Raw genomic sequence first — 26,649 nt, forward strand, 5'->3', positions numbered from 1 at the left:
GAGGGCAGAGACGCGCTCTATCCATCCATATCAAACCAAGGAGACCAGCCCCCCAAATTGAGTGGGCAACACACAGAGCTTTGAACCGTGGCTTACTCGTGCAGTTTCAATACTGAGTGAGGAGCAAAAAAAAATTAAAGGCTTTTGAAAGAAATTATCGATTTAAAACGATATGGTAAAAGGAGAGGGCGCGGAGCAATATTCCGCGTCAAATCTATTACCCAAAAAAACAAGAAGTCAAGATGGAATCAAAATTGCCAAGGTAAGTGCGAGGAATTCTATTAATTTATGGCCTAAAATTATCTTCACAATACTGTTATGTAGGCTATACGGATATCTGCAGGGTATTATTTTACTACCATATCCACATGGATAAATATGAGCTGTATTGTAGCTTAAATAGGCATTTTTATCATGGGTTTTTCAACGCACACAAACATAGAAATATTTAGACCGTGATCTCAAGATAAAATTGAGGCCGGTTTGATTAGGCTATTAAGAAAGCCGCTGTAATTGGCAGTGAGGGCATGTGATGCTATTGTAATTGGGCTAGTTACTTACTGCAGTCACGTTTCAAACGTCAAATAGCCTTCACATGATAGGCATTTACAATGAGTGGCTTAGGTTACTGGTGCAATTGTGACTAAACCATAGCTGACATGGCACACTAATGCCTTCCAGTTTCGTTGATGGGGCTTGAATTTCACCACGTTAGAGCAATCTGAGTGTAGGTCTTCAGAGAAAAAAAACTTTACCGGTTTTAAAGGGACATGCATTCATTAAACCTGTATTTTAGCTATGATTAATTTTGTCTGAAGGATAATGTTGACCAGCTGACGTACTCAAACTCTCAAAATAACACCTATTGGTGCTTTCACGACAATTGGGAACTCTGGGGGGGGAAATTGGTTGACTCATAACATCAGTGATCTTCAGGTTGGAAAGTCGGAACTCTAGAACTAGGCCAGAGTTTCCGACTTGGAATTCGGACTTGGATGACCATTCAAAACACATTTTCACAATCGGAGCTAGATTTCCCCCCCCCCCCGAGTTCCCAGTTGTCCTGAATGCACTAAATGTGTCTATAATAAGAACCGAAGACAAATGATTTACTGACGTTCACTGATATGACGTCAGTAATTGTCTCGATGGGCCGCGTTGAAAATAACTGGGAAATCGGAACTGGGAAATTTCTGACTTCAGTGCGTTCAAGACCACTGGGAACTCCGAAGAAAACTGGCTGCGACCGGGAAAATGTGTTTAACGGTCATTCAACTTCGAATTCCAAGTCGGGTCTCTGGCCTATTTCTAGAGCTCCGACCTCACACATCACTGATGTTATGATTCAACCTCTGAGTTCCCTGTTGTCTTGAAAGCACCATAATGCTGCGTTCAGGTGCTAGTAGCAACTAGGAAACGCAGACATTTCCAACTTGCTACTTACATGTGCTGCGTTTAACCAGTTAGCAAGTTGGACATTTCTGAGTTTCCTAGTCCCAACTAGTGTTTGAACGCAGCATCTGTGATGTGCCGTCGCACTGGATTTCCTTGTAACAGGTTGATTAACCTCTAAAATGGTGTTGTAACACATTGCACCTCCCTGCCAGTCAGAATGGAAGGTAAATAGCCTTTGAGCTCATCAAGCAGCTGAGACTGGCATGGGACCGGAGATGAGGCTAAACTTTGACGGAACAGCCAAAACATTACACACCGTTAATCAACCTGTTACAAGGAAAAGAGGTGTCTCTGATTGTCTGTGTCTGTCAATTTCAATTTAAGGGCGTTATTGGCATGGCAAACATATGTTAACATTGCCAAAGCAAGTTAAGTAGATAATAAACAATAAAAATGAAGAGTAAACATTACTCACAGAAGTTCAAAAGAATAAAGACATTTCGAATGTCATGTCTAAATACAGTGTTGTAACAATGTACAAAAGGGTACAATGGTGTTTGTTCTTCACTGGTTGCCCTTGTGGCAACAGGTCACAAATCTTGCTGCTATGATGGCACATTGGTATTTCACCCAGTAGATATGGGAGTGTATCAAAATTGGGTTTGTTTTTGAATTTTATATTCTCTGAGAATTTATAAGCGCAACAATTTCAAATATTTTACTGAGTTACAGTTAATATAAGGAAATCAGTCAATGTAAATAAATTGGCTGATTTTAAGTAGGGGAATGGATCAGAAAACCAGTCACTATCTGGTGTGACCACCATTTGCCTCATGCAGTGTGACAAATTTCCTTCACAGAGTTGATCAGGCTGTTGATTGTAGAAAGAGGTGTCTCTGATTGTCGTGGAATGTTGTCTCACTCCTCTGCAATGGCTGTGCAAAGTTGCTGGATATTGGCGGGAACTGGTACTCAGTTGTACACATTGATCCAGAGCATCCCAAATATACGCAATGGGTGACATGTCTGGTGAGCGTGCAGGCCATGGAAGAACTGGGACATTTTCAGCTACCAGGAATTGTATACAGATCTTTGTGATATGGGGCTGTTCATTATCATGCTGAAACATGAAGTGATGGCAGCGGATGAATGGCATGACAATGGGCCTCCAGCATATTTTTTCTTCCTTTATTTAACTAGACAAGTCAGTTAAGAAGAAGTTCTTATTTTCAATGATGGCCTAGGAACAGTGGGTTAACTGCCTTGTTCAGGGGTAGAACGACAGATTTTTACCTTGTCAGCTCTGGGATTCGATCTTGCAACCTTTTGGTTACTTGTCCAACGTTCTAACCACTAGGCTACCTGCCGCCCAGATGGCAGCCTATCGTCACTGTATCTCTATGCATTGAAATTGCCATAGATAAAATGTAATTCTGTTTGTTGTAGCTAATGCCTGTCCATACCATAACCCCACCGCCACCATGGGGCACTCTGTTCACAACATTGACATAAGCAAACTGCTCACCCAACTGCTCACCCACACAACGCCATACACGCTGTCTTCCATCTGCCAGGTACAGTTGAAATTGGGATTCAGCCGTGAAGGGCACACTTTTCCAGCGTGCCAGTGGCCATCAAAGGTGAGCATTTGCCCACTGAAGTCGGTTACAACACCGAACTACAGTCAGGTCAAGACCCTGGTGAGGACGACGAGCACGCAGATGAGCTTCTTTGAGACGGTTTCTGACACTTTGTGCAGAAATTCTTTGGTTGTGCAAACCCAGAGTTTCATCAGCTGTCCGGGTGGCTGGGCTCAGACGATCCCGCAGGTGAAGAAGCCTGATCTGGACGTCCTGGGCTGGCATGGTTACACGTGGTCTGCTGTTGTGAGGCCTGTTGGACCTACTGACATTCTCTAAAATGATGTTGGTAGAGAAACGAACATTCAATTCTCTGGGAAAAGCTCTGGTGTACATTCCTGCAGTCAGCATGCCCATTGCACACTCCCTCATAATGTGAGACATCTGTGGTGTTGTGTGACAACTGCACATTTTTAAAGTGGCCTTTTATTGTACCCAGCTTAATCAGCTTCTTGATATACCACACCTGACAGGTGGATGGATTTACAGTGTCTTGGCAAAGAAGTGCTTACTAACAGGGATGTAAACAAATTTGTGCACAAAAATGTGAGAAATTAGCTTGTTGCATTTGGAAGTACCTCTGCCAAATGCAGAGGTACTGCATTTATATTTTTGGAGTGTGTGTGCATAGATATCTATCTCATGACCAAGAGTATGTGGACACCTGCTTATTGAACATCTCATTCAAAAATAATGGGCATTAATATAGAGTTGGTCCCCAACTGCTATAACAGCCTCAACTCTTCTGGGAAGGCTTTCCACTACATGTTGGAACATTGCTGCAGGGACTTGCTTCCATTCAGCCTCGAACATTAGTGAGGTCGGGCCCTGATGTTGGGAGATTAGGCCTGGCTCGCAGTCAGCGTTCCAATTAATTCCAAAGGTGTTCGATGGGATTGAGGTTAGGGCTCTGTGCAGGCTAGTCAAGTACTTCCACACCGATCTCGACAAACCATTTCTGTATGGACCTTGCTTTGTGCATGGGGGCTGTGTCATACTGAAACAGGAAAGGGCCTTCCCAAAACTGTTGCCACAGTTGGAAGCACAGAATTGTCTAGAATGTCATTGTATGCTGTAGCATTAAGTTTCCCCTTCACTGGAACTGAGGGGCTTAGCCCGAACTATGAAACACATCCCCAGGCCAGTATTCCTCCTCCACCAAACTTTACAGTTGGCACTATGCATTGGTGCAGGTAGCATTCTCCTGGCATCTGCCAAACCCAGACTGCCAGATGGGGAAGCGTGATTTATCACTCTAGAGAACGCGTTTCTGCTGCTTCAATGGCGGCGAGCTTCACACCACTCCAGCTGACGCATGGCATTGTGCATGGTGATCTTAGGCTTGTAGAGCTGCTCGGCCATGGAAATCCATTTCATGAAGGTCCATACGAACAGTTATTGTGCTGATGTTCCTTCCAGAGGCAGTTTGGAACTCGGTTGTAAGTGTTTCAACTGAGGACAGACAATGTTTATGTGCTACACGCTTCTGCGGTCCCATTCTGTGAGATTGTGTGACCTACCACTTCACCGTTGTTGCTCCTAGACGTTTCCGCTTCACAATAACAGCACTTACAGTTGACCGAGGCAGCTCTAGCAGGGCAGAAATTGCATGGCTGTGTTCTCGATATTATACACCTGTCAGCAAGGCATGTGGCTGAAAAGCCTTATCCACTATTTTGAAGGGGTGTCCGCATAAACAAAAGTATGTTCCATACAAGTTGTCCTACACAGGATATCTTCAGGCTGCATTCCTGAAAGCAATGTGGGATGTAATTCCTGTTCTATGCGGGCATATTTCACCTGAGAAAGTACTATGAATAGGTCAGAGGTGCTTATAACAACACTGACAGGACAGTGTCAGAATAGATACTATTTACTATTGATTGGCTATTGGACTGGGTTTATTTACTCATTGACCAGTAGGATGTTTTTGTGATTGGAAGGAGGAGTGTGTGTGCGCTCCTGACTGTCTGCACACTGCTGGGGCACTCAGGCCGCTAATGGAACGTCAGAATGCCTCATCACATAGCCAGAGCCAATCTCTGCCTACGGCACCAAGCAGAGTTGTGCAGTGACCTCCCAGTCTCACACCACTTTCTAAACTCCTTGTGGCCCAGACTGCATAGTCAGAGGGATTTGGTGCTAATCTGATGATAAAAATGGGGTGAGGAGGGTTGGCCAATGTTGGCCTCACAATGTTGTTTTAGGGAATTTCTATCTAAAAGGACCCATGAGGACCAACATGTGAAGCTCATAGGAGCATGTCAAATGGACATTGTTACTATTTTTATTATTGTGAAGCGGAAACGTCTAGGAGCATGTTAAATGAAAGTGAAGTCTATTTTTGAGAAATTAAGGCATTTACATTTTTCAACCATTTTCCATCCAAAAAATTAGGACTAAGCAAAGGCTATGATTTCTGGTCAAACAGATGGAAAATGGGTCTTAGATGACATCTAGCAGGAAGTCTTAAGGTATTAGAAATACATCCAAACATAATGTTGACGTAAATACCCCTACCAACTAATATCAACACTTATATTTAGTTTTGGATGAATTGTTTGCATACTGTATGTTTAAGAAACGTTGCCTTGTGCCGTTACCAAAAACCCACATCCTTAATGGAGGATGATGACAGTTCACAAAAGTAAAGCTAGACCTACCAGTTAGTTTTTACTGATCAAGTTTGTTCATTATTAAGTGATAAACCACAGTGTGGCTTCCCACCATGCATCAGTGCAATACGACTGGTCTTAACCAGCTACAACGTATCATCAGTAGGGCTGCTTCTATCATGACTGGGTATTCACGGAGGGAACACAGACTTATTTTTTTTGTGCAAAAAGCTGGAATCAAACCACTGACGAACATGATCCATTACAACACACTAGTGACTGTTTCCAAGGTGACACAGCACAAACTGCATGAATATATGTCAGACCTGTTCAGGTGGGAGTCTCCAACCAAGTATGAGGTGTGTGCTACTGTGTATGCTGTGATTTTAGCTGTGCTGTTGTATGTATGCTTCTCTGTATGGTGTGTTATGTGTTTTTATTGATTTAAACGGAATCCAGGACTCCCTAGAAAGCAGTAGCAATTGTTAGTGGACTATCATGGCTAAATAAATGAAATGCCTCCCACATTTTGTCAGCTTTTAATACAAAGTCCGAGTTGGATGTGGACATACAAAGAGCCCCGCATCACAACACAGCTAAATTGTGTATCAATAGCAACCTATTAAAATCCAGTGTTCTTAATTTCTGTATTTAGTGTATAACAAAACATTGTCCTATCGTCCTGCTATGTGAGTCTTCTCTCCCTATTCTCCAGCGGCGGGACGAAAGCGGCCGTCTGTCAGTGTGCAGTAAGCTGTGCTATGCCATTGGAGGGGCTCCCTATCAGATCACTGGCAGTGCTCTGGGCTTCTTCTTCCAGATCTACCTGCTGGATGTGGCCCAGGTGAGTGAGATGGGGGTTGAGCCAGAGGGCAACACCAGGGTGGGAGACATATTAGGCTTGGGTTAGAAGTCCCAAGCTAGGCATCTCTATCAGTGGTGTGAAGTACTTAAGTAAACATACTTTAAAGTACTACTTAAGTCATTTTTGGGGGGTATCTGTACTTTACTTTATTTCGATTTTTGACTACTTTTACTTCACTACATTCCTTAAGAAAATATTCTACTTTTTACTCCATACATTTTCCTTGACACCCAAAAGTACTCGTTACATTTTGAATGCTTAGCAGGATGGGAAAATAGTCAAATTCACGCATTTATCAAGAGAACATCCCTGGTCGTCCCTACTGCTTCTGATCTGTCCGACTCACTAAACGCACATGCTTTGTTTGTAAATTATGTCTGAATGTTGGAGTGTGCCTGTGGCTTTCCATAAATAAATGGATGTCATCTGGTTTGCTTAATGTAAGTCATTTGAAATGACTTTTTACTTTTGATACTGAAGTATATTTTAAACCAAATACTTTTACTCAAGTAGAATTTTACTGGGTGACTTTTACTTGAGTCATTTTCTATTGAGGTATTTTTACTTTTACTCAAGTATGATAGTTGGGAACTTTTTCCACCACTGATCTCTATATAGGCACTGTAATAAATCCCCAAGACAAAGAGCACAGTACATCCGTGTTCCAGTCTAGGGCAGAACTGAATATTCTAGTTCAGCATTTCGGTATCCATCTAATGAGCTTTGTACTGTATCAGTCCTTGTCTTGAAATTGTCATTTAAAGCATAACATAAAGTAGTGTATATATTTTGTCATTTATTTTCTGAATACTGTCAAATTTCTGAGCTCACTGTCACTAAAAGGTAAAAGGGGAACTGATGATTTTAAGGGGAAGGCCAAAGAGCTGGTTTCATTTTGCCAGCCTCTGGCATGACTCATCTAGTGAAGCAGTTTAACTCTGACTCCCACTGCTTTGCTTTGTGTCTCAATTAGCAAGTGATAAACTGTGCACACTGAATACAACGCATTCAACCAGAGATAATGAGCTCCTTGGAATTGTCTTAAACACCACAATGTTCCGATGGTAATGTTGTCAATGTGGCCACGCCATGTATCCCTGACTGTTCTTACACAATCTTGGCAAATCTCCAAATATCCTCTTAGTCATTTTGTTGCTTAGATGCAAAAGATGGCTTATTTTTATTTCTGTGTCAATGGCCACTCTTCTGTGAGGAGAGGGGATGGCTGATGTCTGTGGTTGTAGTGGTCTGACAGACAATTAATTATTTCTCTCCCTTTAACGCCGTCTCTCCATAGCTGGACCCCTTCTATGCCTCTATCATTTTGTTTGTGGGCCGGGCCTGGGATGCAGTGACAGACCCAACTGTGGGCTTCCTGGTGAGCCGGAGCAGATGGACCCGGTGTGGCCGGATGATGCCCTGGTAGGTGTCTCCGCCTCGGTCACCCAGTGGACATCCTTACAGCAGGCAGGAATGAAAGAGGAAATGAAAACAAAAAGGGGACATAAACAAGAATAGGATATTGAATGGAGGAAGGGGGAGAGGAGATTCATTCAGAAATTAAAAGCATAACCTCTCATCACGCCTCGAGGGAGAACAGTAATTGAAATATAGGTGGTAATCGTGACAACGAAGCTGAAATGAAACAGATTGAATAGAGAGAACAGGCTGTCACTGATATGCATAACTTGTTCTCTATTCGACCTCAGTATCCACTGACACTTACTCTATCTTTATCTGCAGTTGTTACTCTATCTTTATCTGCAGTTGGGTACTGTCTGTCTTGGATTGTAGTAGCTTTTAACTTCTCCTCTGGGTGCAAACCAGGACAGACTGGAATGAGGCTAAATCTTATTTTAGTTAGTTTTAGAATACCCAGGTGCTTTCTTTTTTTGTTCTGAGCTACCACTGTGAGGTTCCACGGAAAGCTCTGGGTGGTAAAAATGCTATGATTTTTGCCCCAGGTGCCCTAATCGAGACTGTTAAGCCAAGTGGTGGGTGGTATGTGTCAGGAATGGAAGAAAGCGATGAGTTCCCCCTCTAAAGTAATAGGAGTGCGTTTTGGAGTGAGTACAACCGCCCAGAATGGCTAGTTGATGAAACCAGAGCTCCAGTGTCACACACTGATCATCTAAACACATGAGCGTTGCATATAAGATTCGGCAATGCTACTGCTAAAGTAATCCTCGCGTCAAAAAACGCCATTGTTAACCGTTACTGTTTTGTTGCTATTGCTCTATCAAGGCAATAGTCTTTTTATTTGACATTTGGTTGTAGGAATTCCATAATGGGAGGTATTTAACATTGTGAGACTGTTTGTAAAGAGATGATCTCGATGGTGTTAGATCCTCTAACAGCATCCTGCTACCTAGCACTTTGCAGCCTACTTTATATGCACCTGTGAAACTATATGACCCCATGTGGTCAAGAGAAACACTGATCCCTGACACCTCTCTGGCCTTTGGGTGCTGCGACTGTGTGACCCTGCACAGACCAAAGTTATTTAAACCGGAGGGAACATGGTGACCACTGCTATATAACACACTAATGTATATTTCCACATACTCCTCTACAAGAGGACGGAGTGAAATTGTGGTTAAAATGTATATTTGGCATTATACTGTGACTGTCCAGGAATTCTTGTTGACAGATGATTCATGATAAGGTAGCTGGATTCGCTTGATATCTTAGGACCCTGGGCGTGTAATGTAGGATTCCAGGTGGAGACAACTGGCTTCTCCCGCTCTGATTGGTCCAACCCTCAACACACCACTGGATTTAGGCCAATGGGGGGCCTGAAGTGTATGTGACTCCAGAATGGCAGTTGGGGAGGGAGCTTGCCTAATTCAGAGAAGTTACCACAGGTCAAGTAGAGGGGAGATTCTTGGCTGCTTGTCAATGAGGTGGGTCATTGTTAGGTGGCAGTTTTCTGGCCTGTACAAACCACCACAAAGCCCCAAGCATGTTATCCGCACCTTAGCACAGACTAGGCGATTTTAGAGGTCTTCCCCACTATCAATAATGCATTTCTTAACTAAACCTTGACTAAAGATCTTTTCCCATCTGAATGCTCCAGCCTTTTTAATTGGCACTATATGTGGAAGAGGTTTTTCCCAGAATTGTATTCATTAGTCCTAAACTCTGTGGAATTCTAGAACCTCTTCCATGTATCCGCCTGCAAAAGGATCATTGTTATAAGTTTACAATTGGCTCATTCATCCCCCTCCTCTCCCCTGTAACTATTCCCCAGGTCGTTGCTGCAAATGAGAACGTGTTCTCAGTCAACTTACCTGGTAAAATAAAAAAAAATAAAAGAGAGGGAACACAATGTTATCTTAATGGGCTCTGCTGATCAGTACTTTAATAGTTTCGCTTTTTAAGTATTATGATATTGATAAGACAATGTTGACAACTTGAACAAGCACATGAATGGTTCTCACAGGCAGATGATCCAGTCTGCAAAATAAAACCTTGAGCCTTTTCCCCTCTCGTCTTACCCTACCCCCTGAGGTGGGTTGTGTATGTCTTTGCTTCAAGGTCATTGGTGTTGGGCTGCCGTCGTGCTCATGCTGGGAGCTTTGTGTATTAAACCGGAGTGACGGTTTTAAAAAATGCAGACAATCAAGGAGAAATCTGATCTCCTATTTCGAGTCAGATCAGCCTATTGAGACTCATTAACCCCATTGTCAGCCCACATAGGCTAAGGAAGAAGATGGAGGGGGATTATCCAGTTCAGTTGGTGTGGGCTGCAGAGGATGGGCCATTCCCATTGACTCACCATTTTGTGAGTGGGGTCATCATGTCAGACAAACATGCATTTTCAGTTAATTTAGCTGATGGGCCCCCTGAGGACTGTAGGCACCATAATTGCATGTCAAGCATAGATTATGGATAGAAAGAAACATTACTTATTAGCAAGAGATTGTTATAAAGTATTAATGCAGTTGTAGTGATTAAAACACTTGGCAGATGAGCATGCAATGTTACAGCAACCACTGTTCTCAACTGTGGCTTTTGCGGAGACTAGTGAGAGGATGAGACAAATAGAACGCCCACTGCCCTGCAGGCATAGAAATGTCTTTGTTGATAAATATTTGTCTCCAGAATACCCTGCCAGCAATGCCCCTGACTTCTATTATTTTGAGTGGACTGGTCTGCTGGAAACCCAGTAGTGCTGGGATCTCCAACCTTTTCTAGCATGGTAGCTACTTTCAGGTACGCACATTCTTCTTTACCCTGCAACTCTTCCCTGGGTCTTTAGTATATAATGTGTTTGCTATCAATATACCTGGTAATCTAATGGTTAATAAATCATTTTATGGGGCCTGTCATGCCAAATTATCTTTAGTATTTTTTGAATTTCGAGTTTTCTTCCTGTTTTTATTTTTATTTTTTTACTCAATATAACAATTATTCATAGAAAAACAGCGGAAAGGGATGTTCTGAGTCATGTCAATGCTGAAATCGCATCAGAAGACAATTGTTTGCGGTTTAGAAAAAAACAATCACATTTAGATTTTTGGGTGTGTAATTCCCCTTTTTTATAATTGTAAATCTATCAAATAAAATTTCTGGTCACAGACACGTGTTTAGCAGATGTTATTGTGGGTGTAGCTTCTAGCTCCAACAGTGCAGTAATATCTAACAGTTTCACAACATGTACACGTAAATCTAAGTAAGGAATAGATTAAGAATATACAGTGTAAGTCGAAAGTTTACATACACCTTAGCCAAATACATTTTAAACTCAGGTTTTCATAATTCCTGACATTTAATCCTAGTAAAAATTCCCTGTCTTAGGTCAGTTAGGAACACCACTTTATTTTAAGAATGTGAAATGTCAGAATAATAGGAGAGAATGATTTATTTATTTTGTCATTCCCAGTGGGTCAGAAGTTTACATGCACTCAATTTGTATTTGGTAGCATTGCCTTTAAATTGTTTAACTTGGGTCAAATGTTTCGGGTAGCCTTCCACAAGCTTCCCACAATAAGTTGGGTGAATTTTGGCCCATTCCAGCTGACAGAGCTGGTGTAACTGAGCCAGGTTTGTAGGCCTACTTGCTCGCAAGTGCTTTTTCACTTCTGCCAAAAACAATTCTATAGGATTGAGGTCAGGGCTTTGTGATGGTCACTCCAATTCCTTGACTTTGTTGTCCTTAAGCCATTTGCCACAACTTTGGAAGTATGCTTGGGGTCATTGTCCATTTGGAAGACCCATTTGCGACCAAAGCTTTAACTTCCTGACTGATGTCTTGAGATGTTGCTTCAATATATCTACATAATTTCCCTCCATGATTCCATCTATTTTGTGAAGTGCACCAGTCCCTCCTACAGCAAAGCACCCCCACAACATGATAATGCCACCCCCGAGCTTCACGGTTGGGATGGTGTTCTTCGGCTTGCAAAGCCTCCCCCTTTTTCCTATATAAATACATTTGATTTGTTTTACTGTGGATATAGATCCTTTTGTACCTGTTTCCTCCAGTATCTTCACGGTCCTTTGCTGTTCTGGGATTGATTTGCACCAAAGTACGTTCATCTCGAGGAGACAGAGCGGTATGATGGCTGCGTGGTCCCATGGTGTTTATACTTGCATACTATTGTTTGTACAGATGACCGTGGTACCTTCAGGCATTTGGGAATTGCTCCCAAGGATGAACCAGACTTGTGGAGGTCTACATTATTTTTTTTTTTGCCTGATTTTTCTTTTGATTTTCCCATGATGTCAAGCAAAGAGGCACTGAGTTTGAAGGTAGGCCTTGAAATACATCCACAGGTACACCTCTAATTGACTCAGGCTAATTGACATTATTTATCAGAAGCTTCTAAAGCCGTGACATCATTTTCAGGAATTTTCCAAGCTGTTTAAAGGCACAGTCAACTTAGTGTATGTTTACTTCTGACCCACTGGAATTGTGATACAGTGAAATCTGTCTGTAAACAATTGTTAGAAAAATTACTTGTCATGCACAAAGTAGATGTCCTAACCGACTTGCCAAAACTATAGTTTGTTAACAAGAAATTTGTGGAGTGGTTGAAACACTTAGGTTGGAGTCATTAAAACTAGTTTATGTAAACTTCCGACTTCAACTGTGCATGTATGTAAGAGCTGCATTGGACTAAAACAGTGGCATATATTATAGAGTACAGTATATACATATGAGATGGGTGATGCAATATTTACACACAATTAAAGTGACTAAGATATTATAGAGTATAGTTTACACATGAGATGAGTAATGCAAGATACGGAGACATTATTAAAGTGGATAGTGTTTCATTTCTTTAAAGTGGCCAGTGAGTCCTAATCTGTCTATAGGCAGCAGCCTCTGATGTGATGGAGATGGCTGTTTAACAGTCAGTGGTGTAGTATAAGAGTACAATACAGTATAGACATATGAAATGGGTGACGCAACATGTAAACACAATTTAGAAGTGACTAAGATGGGGTGGAGTGCAGTTTATACATATGAAATGAGTAATGCTAGATACAGAAACATTATTACAGTGGCCAGTGATTCCTAATCGGTCTATAGGCAATTGCCTCTGTGCTAGTGATGGTTGTTTAGCAATCTGATGACCTTGAAATAGAAGCTGTTTTTCAGTCTCTCGGTCCCAGCTTTGATGCACCTGTACTGACCTCGCCTTCTGGATGGTAGCGGGGTGAACAGGCAGTGGCTCGGGTGGTTGATGTCCTTGATCTTTTTTGGCCTTCCTGTGACATCGGGTGCTATAGGTGTTAAGGAGGCATTCTTCACCACACTGTCTGTGTGGGTGGACCATTTCAGTTTGTCAGTGACATGTACACCGAGGAACTTGAAGCTTTCCACCTTCTCCACTGCGGTCCCATCGATGTGGATAAGGGGGTGCTCCCTCTGCTGTTTCCTGTAGTCCATGATCATCTGCTTAGTTTTGTTGACGTTGAGTGAGAGGTTATTTTCCTGGCACCACACCCCCAGAGCCCTCACCACCTCCCTGAAGTCTCATTGTTGTTGGTAATCAAGCCTACTACTGTTGTCTGCAAACTTGATGATTGAGTTGGAGGTGTGCTTGGCCACACAGTCATGGGTGAACAGGGAGGACAGGAGGGGGCTGAGCACGCACCCTTGTGGGGGCCCAGTGTTGAGGATCACCGAAGAGGTGTTTCCTACCTTCACCACCTTAAGGTGACCCGTCAGGAAGACAAGGACCCAGTTGCACAGGGTGGGGTTCAGACCCAGGGCCTCGCGTTTGATGATGAGCTTGTACTATGGTGTTGAATGCTGAGCTATAGTTAATGAACAGCATTCTTACATAGAATGGGACAGGGCAGTGTGGTGGCGATTGCATTCTCTGTGGCTCTATTGGGGTGGTAAGCAAATTGAAGTGGGTGGCAGGTAAGGTGGAGGTGATATGATCCTTGACTAGTCTCTCAAAGCACTTCATGAGGACAGAGCTGAGTGCTACGGGGCGATCGTAATTTAGTTCAATTACCTTTGCTTTCTTAGGTACAGGGACAATAGTGGCCATCTTGAAGTATGTCGGGACAACAGACTGGGATAGGGAGAGATTGAATATAGCTGGAAACGCCCTCCAGCTGGTCTGCGCATGCTGTGAGGACACGGCTAGAGATATCATCTGGGCCGGCAGCCTTGCGAGGGTTAACACGCTTAAATGTCTTACTCACGGCCGCCACGGCGGAGTAGAGCCCACAGTCCTTGATAGCGGGCTGCGTCGGTGGCACTGTATTATCCTCAAAGCGAGTGAAGGTGTTCAGCCTGTCCAGAAGCAAGATGTCGGTGTCTGTGACGTGCCTGGTTTTCCTTTTCTAATCCGTGATTGTCTGTAGACCCTGCCACATACGTCTCGTGTCTGAGCCGTTGAACCGTGACTCAACTTTGTCCTTATACCGACGTTTAGCCTGATTGCTTGCGGCGGGAATAACTACACTGTTTGTATTATTCCATATTCCCAGTCTTCTTGCCCTGGTTAAATGCGGTGGTTCGCGCCTTCAGTTTTGTGCAAATGCTCCCATCTATACACGGTTTCTGTTTGGGGTAGGTTTAAATAGTCACGGTGGGTGCAACATCTCCTATGCACTTCCTGAAACTCATTCACCGTGTCTATTATTTTCTGAAGCTACTCTGAACATATCCCAGTCCGCGTGATCAAATAGTAATGTGTCGGTTTAGCAATAAGGCCTACTGCTGCAGTACACGTCATGGCAGAGGTTGCAAAACAATGACCTAATTAATCATGATATAGTGATATATGATATAGTGATATAATGATATAGTTCTGTCAGGGAAGCCAACTTTGCAGTTTACATTTAATTGAGAAGGCTTTTGGGGAAAGACCGTCTACCCACAAGATGCTGGGTATCATTAACATCGCTAATTGGCTACATACTGACTGATGGACAACTGTACGCACCAAACAGACAGAAGTGCAATATTGCTGGAAATTAATTGGCAGATATTGTTACATTTGGCTTTTTAAGCCAATAGTGGCTAATCAGGGGTGGGATAATGTCAATGTTGCTTTGATTGGATGGTAGCTGTGAGCTTTTATGTTTGAGATAGAATGCATGTACTTTCAGAATTGATTGTTGAGTTACTGGTCTACGTGTTGGAAGACCACTGCAGTAGTGGATCCTTTGTTCTCTATGGATGTTCTGCTTTTCTAGCTGGAGTGGATTGGTTTGCTGGTCAGGTGTATTGTGCCTGTGGGGTGAGGCGAGTCAGTATGGCGCCACCATAAGGACAGCCCACCAGTCTCCCCGTCGGCAGGCATAGTGCAGAGAGAAGGGCCACATTGAGCCCCTTCATACACAGCCCCAAACAGGGGATTAAGGGTTATAGATCTCAATGCAGAGAAAGAAAGAATAAAAAGGTGAATGTAAGAAAATTAGAAAACGACAGGGTTCAAGGGCTCCTGAGTGGCGCAGCAGTCTAACTCACTGCATCTCAGTGCTTGAGGCATCACTACAGACACCATGATTCGAGGCTGTATCACAACTGGCCGTTATTGCGAGTCCCATAGGGCGGCGCACAATTGGCCCAACGTTGTCCGGGTTTGGCCGGTGTAGGCCATCATTGTAAATAAGTATTTGTTCTTAACTGACTTGCCCAGTTTAAATAAAGTTAGATACTTTATTGTTTGTTTCATGAGCTGAAATAAAAATAGAAAATTGCACAAAAAGCTTTTCTCTACAAATTTGTGCAGAAATGTGTTTACATCCCTGTTAGTGAGCATTTCTCCTTTGCCAAAATAATCCATCCACCTGACAGGTGTTGCATATCAAGTGGTCTAAGGCACTGCATCTCAGTGCTAGAGGTGTCACTACAGACCCTGGTTCAATCCCGGGCTCTATCACAACTTGCATTGTTAAATAAAAATGCCTCCCAAGGACCACTCATGGCTGCACCCCTGCCCAGTCATGTGAAAGCCCTAGATTAGGGCCTAATGAGTTTATTTCAATTGACTGATTTCCTTATGAGCTGTAACTCAGTGAAATTGTTGTTTCTAATATTTTTGTTCAGTGTTTATATATCTCAACCCTATGCAGATGACAAGTTAGTGCCCAAAATCTGGTAGCACTACTGCCATCACTACTAGGTGCCACACTTAGCCTGACAGGGACTCATGGAAATCATAATTGAGAGAACAAATATTTACTGCTTCAATACTGTAAACTCTTCTTTAAAAAAAATAGTATATCATATTTTCTCCAGTCAGAGATGAAATAGACCTACTTAGACACCAAAACATTAAAATGCTCCTCTGTTTTCCTCACAGGATCCTCATCTCCACTCCCTTTGCAGTACTCGCGTACTTCCTGATCTGGTATGTCCCTCAAGTGGAGCAGTGGAAGGTCCTGTGGTATCTGATCTTCTACTGCCTATTCCAGTCTCTGCAGACGGTCAGTCTCCCCTATACACACACTATTGTTAGTGAACAAATGTGTTATTAATAAGAAGGGGCACATGTTACAATACATTGCTCTTCAATCCCCATTGAACTGTGATATGGTTGTAATTAAACAATATATTTGTGTGTGGGGGGGTAGATCTGCTTTAATTATGTGGGTTCTATCAGTATAATTGTTTGTCATTTCTAATCCCTTTGTAATACTTTTTCCCTACCCTGATTGGCGTAAACTAACAGGCAACAATACTTCTACTTCTACATACAGCTATTTTGTGCCAGGAATTGATTGTTTTTGTGTGCAGTGCTTCCATGTGCCATACTCAGCGCTCACCATGTTCATCAGCACGGACCAGAAAGAGCGAGACTCTGCCACGGCCTACCGTAAGTCATCCTGTACATCTTTGCAGTTATGTCGCATCTCATATGATTGTAATATGAGGTCTTCAATCTACTCGCTCTCTTCATCCCTTCTCTCTTGTTCAGGTATGACGGTGGAGGTGCTGGGCACGGTGGTTGGCACAGCGATCCAGGGGCAGATTGTGGGTGGGGCGATCGCACCCTGTCTCCCGGGTGACCTGGATGTCCTTGACAACAGTAACACCACACTGCTGGGGTCAGACGTCAACATCTCCCACATATCCCTGGATGACACGGTGAGAGGGGGACCCCAGGGATGACATGTTGTGTAACATTGTAATGGCAATGTTTAAAGTGTAATTTGACCCTAACCCTGCTCCTCCTGTCCCTCTAACAGAAACGAGCCTACCTCATCGCCTCAGCAGTCATCTGTGTCATGTACGTTCTCTGTGCAGCAGTCCTGTTCCTGGGCGTCAGAGAGCAGGAAGGTGTGAATTGATTAATGGAAATTGTTTACATAATTTTATTTACATTAATTACATCAAATATACTTTTCTCATATTTAGAGTACAACAGCTTTGTATGTTATCCTCAGAAAATCTTTTCCTTTTCCTCTCAACCCTAAAATGTTACAAGTAACTAGGAGAGGGCCACATTTTGGCAGTCAGTAAATGTCATAGACGAGGGATAAGCACATCGGATAAGTCTTCAGCTGATGTTTGGCACAGTGCATCTAATCAGTTTTAATCACCATCTTTGTTTTGGTCATAGAGTGTGGGCGTCTGAAGACAGAGCCCATGTCGTTCTTTGAGGGCATGAGGATGGTGATGGGATATGGGCCGTATGTCAAACTGGTCATGGGATTCCTCTTCACGTCGCTGGCCTTCATGGTGACTCATACTACTAGAATGGGATACAGTTGCACCAAAAATGATTTATGACAAGCTATAGGCTGTGTACCCCTGGTGTTTGGTTTGCTGTATGTACAGTTGAAGTCAGAAGTTTACATGCACCTTAGCCAAATACATTTAAACTCAGTTTTTCACAATTCCTGACATTAAATCCGAGTAAAAATTCCCTGTCTTAGGTCAGTTAGGATCCCCACTTTATTTAAAAAATGTGAAATGTCAGAATAAGTGATTTATTTAAGCTTTTATTTCTTTCATCACATTCCCAATGTATCAGAAGCTTACATACACTCAATTAGTATTTGGTAGCATTGCTTTAAATTGTTTAACTTGGGTCAAATGTTTCGGGTAGCCTTCCACAAGCTTCCCACAATAAGTTGGGTGAATTTTGGCCAATTACTCCTGACAGAGCTGGTGTAACTGAGCCAGGTTTGTAGGTTTCCTTGCTCGCACACACTTTTTCAGTTCTGCCCACAAATTTTATATGGAATTGAGGTCAGGGTTTTGCAGTGGCGTGCCGTGGGCCTGGGGCCTAGGCCTTCAGTGAGGTACTACACAGTCACACCCGAATTAATCCACCTCTTATTACCATCATTATGATGCCATTGCTCTAGACACTATACATTTAGACAGAAACGCAGTATAACCAGGCGTTGCGTCACCTTGAAATTGACAAATTGACATTTTTGGGTAAACAGTGTTTAACAGACAACTCAAGTTTGCAAAGCCAGTGTGGCTCAACACCAAATCGATCACTTGCAAATAATAGGCATTCCCAGCAGTACAGTTTGCAGTGCTTCTCGGAGCCTGTGAGCCATTGACAGCGCTCGTAGTTGAAACTTTGAAAGTGGCGAGCGAACGAACCCCTTTCCCGCCTGTGACAGGCTTTGTGGCGTCGGGCGACCTCTCCTTACAATGTCTAACTTTTCTTGAAAAGTTCGTCTTGAGAATGGCGTTATAATTATATCCTCGACCAAATCGATATCTTCTCCTCCTTCCGCCATTGTGGGTTGAAAAAACAGCTTAGTAGAACGCAAATTAATTTGTTTATCAAATTCAGTTTCCTAGATAGACCTGCCCATAGGACCTGCCTCTCAATATTGGTAATCCAATCAAAAGACGTGCACGCACTACGCCTGCTAGCTGGCTCCTGTGTAACACTGGAGCCAGCCAGCAGGCGTACAATAGCCAACTCTAAAGCTGATTGGTTGACACAATTTTAATTTCCATTCACTATAAGCTACAAGCGCCCGCACTGTTGATTCTGAAGGCCTGAGGGCAGATTTTAGACCCCTGGCAACACATGATGGCTGAATATGATTGGATAAAAGATCTAACATAAAGACCAGCCCTCCAAATCTCAACCTGGGGCTGGAAGCAGTGCAACCAAGAGGAAAGCTATGAAATGAAGAGTATAACTCTTACTCTGGGGAATAATTTAATACATATTTGTGGGGAAATATATTTTTAAAAAAAATATATATTCTGATGATGTTTAGGCCAGCAGAGAAGGCCTTGCAGGCCCTGACGGCCCACCACTGGGGCTTTGTGATGGCCACTCTAATTCCTTGACTTTGTTGTCCTTAAGCCATTTTGCCACAACGTTGGAAGTATGCTTGGGGTCATTGTCCATTTGGAAGACCCATTTGCGACCAAGCTTTAACTTCCTGACTGATGTCTTGAGATGTTGCTTCAATATATCCACCTAATTTTCCTGCCTCATGATGCCATCTATTTTGTGAAGTGCACCAGTCCCTCCTGCAGCAAAGCACCCCCACAACATGATGCTGCCACCCCCGTGCTTCACGGTTGGGATGGTGTTCTTCGGGCTTGCAAGCCTCCCCCTTTTTCCTCCAAACATAACGAAGGTCATTATGGCCAAACAGTTCTATTTTTTCATCAGACCAGAGGACATTTCTCTAAAAAGTAGGATCTTTTTCCACATGTGCAGTTGCAAACCGTAGTCTGGCTTTTTTATGCCGATTTTGGAGCAGTGGCTTCTTCCTTGCTGAGCGGCCTTTCAGCTTATGTCGATATAGGACTCGTTTTACTGTGGATATAGATACTTTTGTACCTGTTTCCTCCAGCATCTTCACAAGGTCCTTTGCTGCTGTTCTGGGATTGATTTGCACTTTTTGCACCAAATTACATTCATCTCTCCTTCCTGAGCGGTATGAAGGCTGCGTGGTCCCATGGTGTTTATACTTGCGTACTATTGTTTGTACATATGAACGGCGTACCTTCAGGCTTTTGGAAATTGCTCCCAAGGATGAACCAGACTTCTGGAGGTCTACATTTTCTTTCTGAGGTCTTGGCTGACTTGATTTTCCTATGATGTCAAGCAAAGAGGCACTGAGTTTGAAGGTAGGCCTTGAAATACATCCATAGGTACACCTCCAATTGACTCAAATTATGTCAATTAGCTTATCAGAAGCTTCTAAAGCCATGACATCCTTTTCGGGAATTTTCCAAGCTGTTTAAAGGCACAGTCAACTTAGTGTATGTAAACTTCTGACCCACTGGAATTGTGATACAGTGGAATATATGTGAAATATTCTGTCTGTAAACAATTGTTGGAAAAATTACTTGTGTCAAAGTAGATGTCCTAACCGACTTGCCAAAACTATGGTTTGTTAACAAGAAATTTGTGGAGTGGTTGAAAAACGAGTGTTAATGACTCCAACCTAAGAGTATGTAAACTTCCGACATCAACAGTATATGACTTCCTGTATGTTCAGTGGTTGATGTGCATGTCATTGCTCTCCTTGCAGCTCCTGGAGGGGAACTTTGCCCTGTTCATCAGCTACACCATGGGCTTCAGAAATGACTTCCAGAACATTCTCCTGGTCATTATGGTGAGTCTAGGGATCCCTCCCACTAGAGGCGTAACACAAAGGCATCAGTGAATGTATATTCTGTACATTAATTAAGACCTGTACATTCTGTGCTGACTGAAAGGTTGCCTTGTGGGGTGGCGTAACGTCTGTGGTTCCATGGTGTTTCCGTGACTGTTTTTTTTTGGGGGGGGGGGTCTGTCGTAGCTGAATTAGTTAGGTAACATAGATAAATAAGATGTTTGATTTATTTTATACTTGTCATTAGAATGTCTTCTTTTGGACTATACTGTTGGCAGTTGCATTTTCCTTTCTCCTCTAGGGAAAAGTCACTTGGGGCCCAGAGAGGGGAGAGGTCAGGCTTGTCTTTTACATGTCTGGTAATATGCAGAATATCAGAAGGGGAGAAGTCAGGTTTGAACATTGTCTTGCATATGTTAATATATCTGTGAAACCATGTGAAGGGCTCCACTATGTCTGTACTCCAGTCACTCCCTCATTTTCCCATTGGGGGGAGTAGTATGGCAGTGTCTGGAAACATTGTATTACCCCTCTGATGTTGAACTTATCTTTCATAGTATATGACCTAGAGGTTCACTCCCCTTAGTGGGCTTCTCCAGGAGTGGGGGGAAGAGGGGGTGTATTTGAGATGGAAGTATCTAGAATTGACAATTGATATATGCCATTGGATGAGGTAATGTTTTGGTACTAGGAAGTACCAAGAACGAGAAGTAGAAACTTGTCTAAGAGACCAAACTGAACGATAATTTATAGCTTATGCTATGGGATACTCCTCTTTCAAGTAAAAGGCCCTTTGTGAAGTTCCTAAGATCTGTGGTTCGTTATGTAAGTTGAGAGGGGTGTATCTTGGCTATAAAAGATGCTAAGAATTGTTTTGTAAGCACTCTCAGAAATAATTTATAGACACTGAATTGATCTGAGAGTCAAAGGGCTATGGTGAAGCTCATATAATTAAAGATGGACTTTAAAATATAACTCTGACTTGTGTGTGGTTTGTAAACTCTCCTCATTTAGTAATACAGGAAATTACCACGACAGGTCCGAATGGAAAGGGCACATTTTTTGGGGGTGAGAGGTGGTTGTGGTGCCTGGGAACCTGTCACCCTCTCACACTATTAGAGAGAGCAGGGGTGAGAAAGGAGCACAGAGGGGACTTTGCTGCTCAGGCAATCTGTCAGCACTGCCATGGGAACGAACATGCTTTGGCATTTCCTTCCAATTTACCTTTCCCTTTTTTCTGCACCGTCGCTTCTCCCTCTGCCTGAGTAGGATGTAGACCTGCCCTGCACCGCCCTGGCCACTGGAGCAGGAAATGTGGGAGTTTAGAAAGGTCCTTAGTAGCCCGGTCACCAGATCTGTTTGTGATTTAGCCAACTCCTCCAACTGCCATACATGCAAGGCTGGTTTTGGTCAGCATAGTGTTAGATATTTCTAATACTGCTGAGTGCTCAGCCGCTAGCTAAACCTTGTGTGGTCATTTGACACATGGGTTGACCATACCTCTATAAGAGGTCAAGGGTCATAGACCCCCTGCAGGTTTAAATAAAGAGCCCTTTCACATTGTGTCCTTCTCACTTTATGTTTTAGCCTATTGGTCAGTCTGACCTTTTCTGTTCCCACATTGCCCTCAGTGCTTAGATTAGTATTTTTATGGAAATGGTTCAAAACGTTACATATCTTAATGCTCTTCTTTGGTGTTTCATTTTTAGCTCTCTGGGACTTTGTCCATTCCATTCTGGCAATGGTTCCTGACCAGATTTGGGAAAAAGACTGCAGTCTACATTGGCATCACGGTAAGCAGTGTGTGTTGTGGCGCTTCATCTCAAAGCTGGTTTGTGTGTATGGGGTGCTCTCTTATGGCTTGTTTTATTCATGTCTCTCTCCGCAGTGGGCAGTGCCCTTCATGATCCTGATCGTCTGCATAGAGAGCAGTCTGATTGTGGCCTATGTGGTCTCTGTGGCAGCAGGAGTCAGTGTGGCTGCAGCTTTCCTCCTACCCTGGTAAGTAGCCTACTGTCTGAATGTACCTCTGTATACCCACAGCAACCTATAGATCTCTGTCATATCTCCAGTGTCTCTTTACGCATGTCCAGTCTATGGTGGGTCTTGCCTTTTTTGTATACATTCACGTCTTTCTCTGTTTCTCAGGTCAATGCTCCCAGATGTGGTGGATGATTTCAAAGTGAAGAATCCAGACTCTAGTGGCCACGAGGCCATTTTCTACTCCTTCTATGTCTTCTTCACCAAGTTTGCCTCAGGAATCTCCCTCGGCATCTCCACTCTCAGTCTCGAGTAAGTGGGTTTCGCTCTCTTGCTTGTATTGTACATGATAAACTGAGCATGCTGAGCTTAGTTTGAAATCTAACTCTATTTTGCAGGACTCCTAACAGCTTAGTGAATCTTTTTTTTTTTTTTTACTTCCTAAATTCTACTGTAGAATAGCTTCATTTTCCTTGGGCCACCGGGCCACTCGTGTGGTGAACCATAACATAATCCTCACATTCATAATCAAGCCTAACTGTACCTTATGTCCGCTTTCTTTTCTTCTCTCTCCCTGTAAATTTTGTTCAGCTTTGCCGGCTATGTGACAAGAAGCTGCTCGCAACCTGATGCAGTGAATTTAACCCTGAAGGTGCTGGTCTCAGCTGCTCCTGTTGTTCTGATATTCCTAGGGCTGTTGATATTCAAGACCTACCCCATCGACGAGGAGAGGAGGCAAGGCAACAGGAAACTACTGCAGGAGATGCGGTGAGTCGGGCCAAACACCCACGATTAGGGCTGATTGGGGGTATCTAAGCCAGACATTCATTGTCATAGAACAGTGTTCATGCACGACCCAAGCTATTTTTTTCCTAAATTAAATGCACTAGCGAACTAAATGATCTTGCAGGGGGACACTGAACTTAGTTCCTTTCTGGCATCTTTCTCTATACCTCAGCTAAATGCAAAGGACACGCTTTATGCATTAGCCTCTCTGCCATGAATAAGAACCATCTTGAACAAGCCAAGTCCTTTGTTTAACTCTTGGCTGTGTTCCTATTCTGAAACAGGGACCGCAATCAGGATTCCGATACAGAGCTTGGGAGCGTTGTGTAGGAGCCCTGGGAGAGGAGGGGGTCCAGCCGAAAGGCCACAACTGTCCCGCGTGTTTGCACTGGCAGGCTGGAGTGTTTTGGGTGTAATTGGAACTAACAGTAGAAAAACCAGACCACATTGTGGTTGCTTCCTACCTGATTCTACATGAATGGCCCTAGTCTCCAAAGGATTCAACAGGCTTAGAGACCCCTATTGGACATTCTGAGTCATCGCTCTCTCTGTGCCCTGTCTATTGCCTACTGTACTATGTATTTGTGGTATTGGTTTTTGTGTCTGTTTGTTTGCATAACAAACATTGGTTTGGGATTTTTTTTTTGGGGGGGGGGGCATTTACCCTTCAAATCTATCATTTGAATGATGTTTGTCTACCCGAACCAAGTACTAGGTCAAAGGGTGGGAAGCCTTTCTCAGTAGAGGAAAAAAATAAGACTTTCCATCCAGATAGGATGGTCCTCATAGAGGGAAGATTTCAGTCCTAATTTTTAGGGCATACCAGTAACTTGTTCTATCTAGACTGTGTTTATATGGTTACGTTTTAATGTAAATAATTGTCACTTATCTCGAGTAATACCTTTCTTTAGGGACGTGGAGAGCACATAAAAACTGTTCCATTTCAGACAATCTCATCCATTCACTGGAATTATATTGGTGTCTTGTGGGGAAAAGGAATCTTGAAAAAGAAACTCTAACCTTAATGAACTCATTAACATTGCCAATGATGTCTGGATTTCAGACTTACTGTATCTAGGCTAGCTGAATTCCACATTATTACTGCCTTAACAACACATCTTGTACTTTGGAAACCTTGTAATTGCAATGAGATTTTCTGTATAACAGTTTTACTAAATTCTATTTGGTCAAAGTTGTTTCTCTCACACGGTGCCAAGAATTCCCTTTTTTAAAGGTTGACTGAGCAGAACAGTCCAACTTTGCCATTGGCATATTGACTGCAGGAATTTCCAACTGAGCTGTTGCCAGAGTATTTACTGTTATTTTCTCTACTATATGCCGCCTCCAATGTTATTAGAGAATTTGGCAATACATCCAACCGGCCTCACACCCGCAGACCCCATCCCAGGATCTCAACATCCGGCTTCTTCACCTGCGGGATAGTCTGAGACCAGCCACCTGGGCAGCTGATGAAACAGAGGCGTATTTCTGTCTGTAATAAAGCCCTTTAGTGGGGATTTTTTCTTCTTCTGATTGGCTGGGTCTGGCTCCCAAGTGGGTGGGCATAGGCCCACCCATGGCTGCACTCCTGCCCAGTCATGTGAAATCCATAGATTAGGGCCAAATTAATTTATAACAGTTGACTTATTTCCTTATATGAACTGTAACTCAGTAACAATTTTGCATGTTGCATTCATATTTTTGTTCAGTATAGTTCGTCAGCTAAGCTAGCCACTTGAGCTAGACTGGGAACTCGGAAAAACACAAGGTCAACTCATGACGTCAGTGATCTTCAGGTTGGAGCTCTAGAAAGAGGCCCGAGTTCCCGAGATGGAATTCTGAGTTGGATGACCACTCAAATCGATATTTTTTTTCTTCCCAGTCAGCGCTTGTTTTTTTTTTCTTCCCCGTTTTGAATGCACTGAAGTTTGAGAATTGAGTTCATAGTTGTTTTGAACGCAATCTCCAGTATGTGATGACATTTCACAGGATTAGTTTTTTGACAGATGGGTAAGAAATGGCATCTCTGTAGCCAAATGTCTTATAAAACATTTTTGTTTTTAAGCATTAATTGACCTGGTATCATGGTGCATTAATATACAGTTTTTCTCCCAAAGTCAACCTTTAAAAAGTAGAGCCTTTCTTGGAGAGTGGGAACGCTTTCTAACGAGTTTGAGTTAACGATCTCACTTCTAACTTGAAATGTTTGATGCCTTCAACTGTATGGAGAGATTTAGAGCCTAATAGCACAGCATTTTCACTAACTATTTATTGAAACTAGTTAAAGAAAGTACACGCATTACTAATTTGGCACATTACGTAATCTGTACACACTTGTCTGTGAATATGGATGTGTGCATTTTTGTATAGACAAGTTTATTTGGGTATGGGTGTATAGTGTGTGTGTGTATACAACATGCATGTGTGTTGTATGATAATCAGAATTATGTGACTTTTATTAGAAGGTAATGGGCTGATTTTTGTATTTAAAAAGTCCTAACTTGTTTACCTATTTAGAAGTATTGTCAGTTGAGGCTGTGTCCTGATCTTGTGAATGTTGTGTGTAATGTGACAAACAATCCTTTTGATTGTATTTATTCTTGTATGAATCTTTGAGCAGACCCAAGCCAAGTTTTCTATTTATCAGCAGTGTTGGGAAATTAATCTGAAATATAGATCACTCTGCAGTCAGATGTTAACAATGTCATAACATAATCATTTCGCCTATTAAATTTACAAACTATGCTTCAAGTGAGAATCCTGTAGGTCTGATTCAGAAAAAGAATGGAAATGATTGCCTACTTCACAAATACTTTTTTAAAAGTCGTTTGTAGTTCCGGTAGTTGGATACATGGCAAAAAGTAATGAACTACTGAAAATACTACCAAGATCAAAGTTAGTTCAACTACTACCAAGCTACTGCAAAATGTAGTTACATTTCTAGTTGAATTGCATGTAGCGTACTACTCAACACTGTTTATATGACATATCAGAACTCTAAAAACGATTTTTACTCTTGAATGTCTCAAGTACTGTAATATTTAACTTTGACAAATCCTAAACCGTGTCTTTATTTTTTCCTGACGATATTATTCCGCTGCTCTGTTCGCTGCATAGCTTACTATGAAGGCGCATTCAGTTCGCCTTAACGTTTGTTACGTTGCGGAACGGTTTGTACATAACGACACGTTTCCCCAAAATATTCTTGTACATTCTTGAACAGACTTTGAGGTAGTTATGCCACATTCAAAATAAAAATACAAGGTCAAATAATGACGTCGGTGATCTCCAGGTCGGAAAGTCAGAGCTCTAGAAAGAGCCCCGGAATTCCGAGTTG

At 42.6% G+C, this 26,649-nt stretch overlaps 1 protein-coding gene across 3 annotated transcripts; it reads left to right on the forward strand.

Moving 5' to 3' along the window:
- On the forward strand, window positions 1-26,063 carry LOC139530733 (sodium-dependent lysophosphatidylcholine symporter 1-B-like). 3 transcript variants are annotated; one of them, XM_071327391.1, is made up of 14 exons: window positions 1-262; window positions 6,345-6,494; window positions 7,813-7,937; window positions 16,295-16,418; window positions 16,729-16,807; window positions 16,910-17,079; window positions 17,181-17,271; window positions 17,555-17,673; window positions 20,463-20,546; window positions 22,256-22,339; window positions 22,435-22,547; window positions 22,695-22,838; window positions 23,219-23,294; window positions 23,597-26,063. In XM_071327391.1, the coding sequence occupies exons 1-14, from the start codon at window positions 173-175 to the stop codon at window positions 23,726-23,728; spliced, it is 1,581 nt and encodes a 526-aa protein (XP_071183492.1). In that variant the 5' UTR covers window positions 1-172; the 3' UTR covers window positions 23,729-26,063. The 3 variants fall into 3 exon arrangements, with proteins under 3 accessions (XP_071183492.1, XP_071183491.1, XP_071183493.1); XM_071327390.1 differs by having other exon boundaries at window positions 3-262; window positions 23,118-23,294; XM_071327392.1 differs by having other exon boundaries at window positions 4-262; window positions 6,366-6,494; window positions 23,118-23,294.
- Window positions 26,064-26,649: the final 586 nt, after the last annotated feature.

This window comes from Salvelinus alpinus, chromosome 9, assembly GCF_045679555.1.
Source record: "Salvelinus alpinus chromosome 9, SLU_Salpinus.1, whole genome shotgun sequence".
NCBI classification, from domain to species: Eukaryota; Metazoa; Chordata; class Actinopteri; order Salmoniformes; family Salmonidae; genus Salvelinus; species Salvelinus alpinus.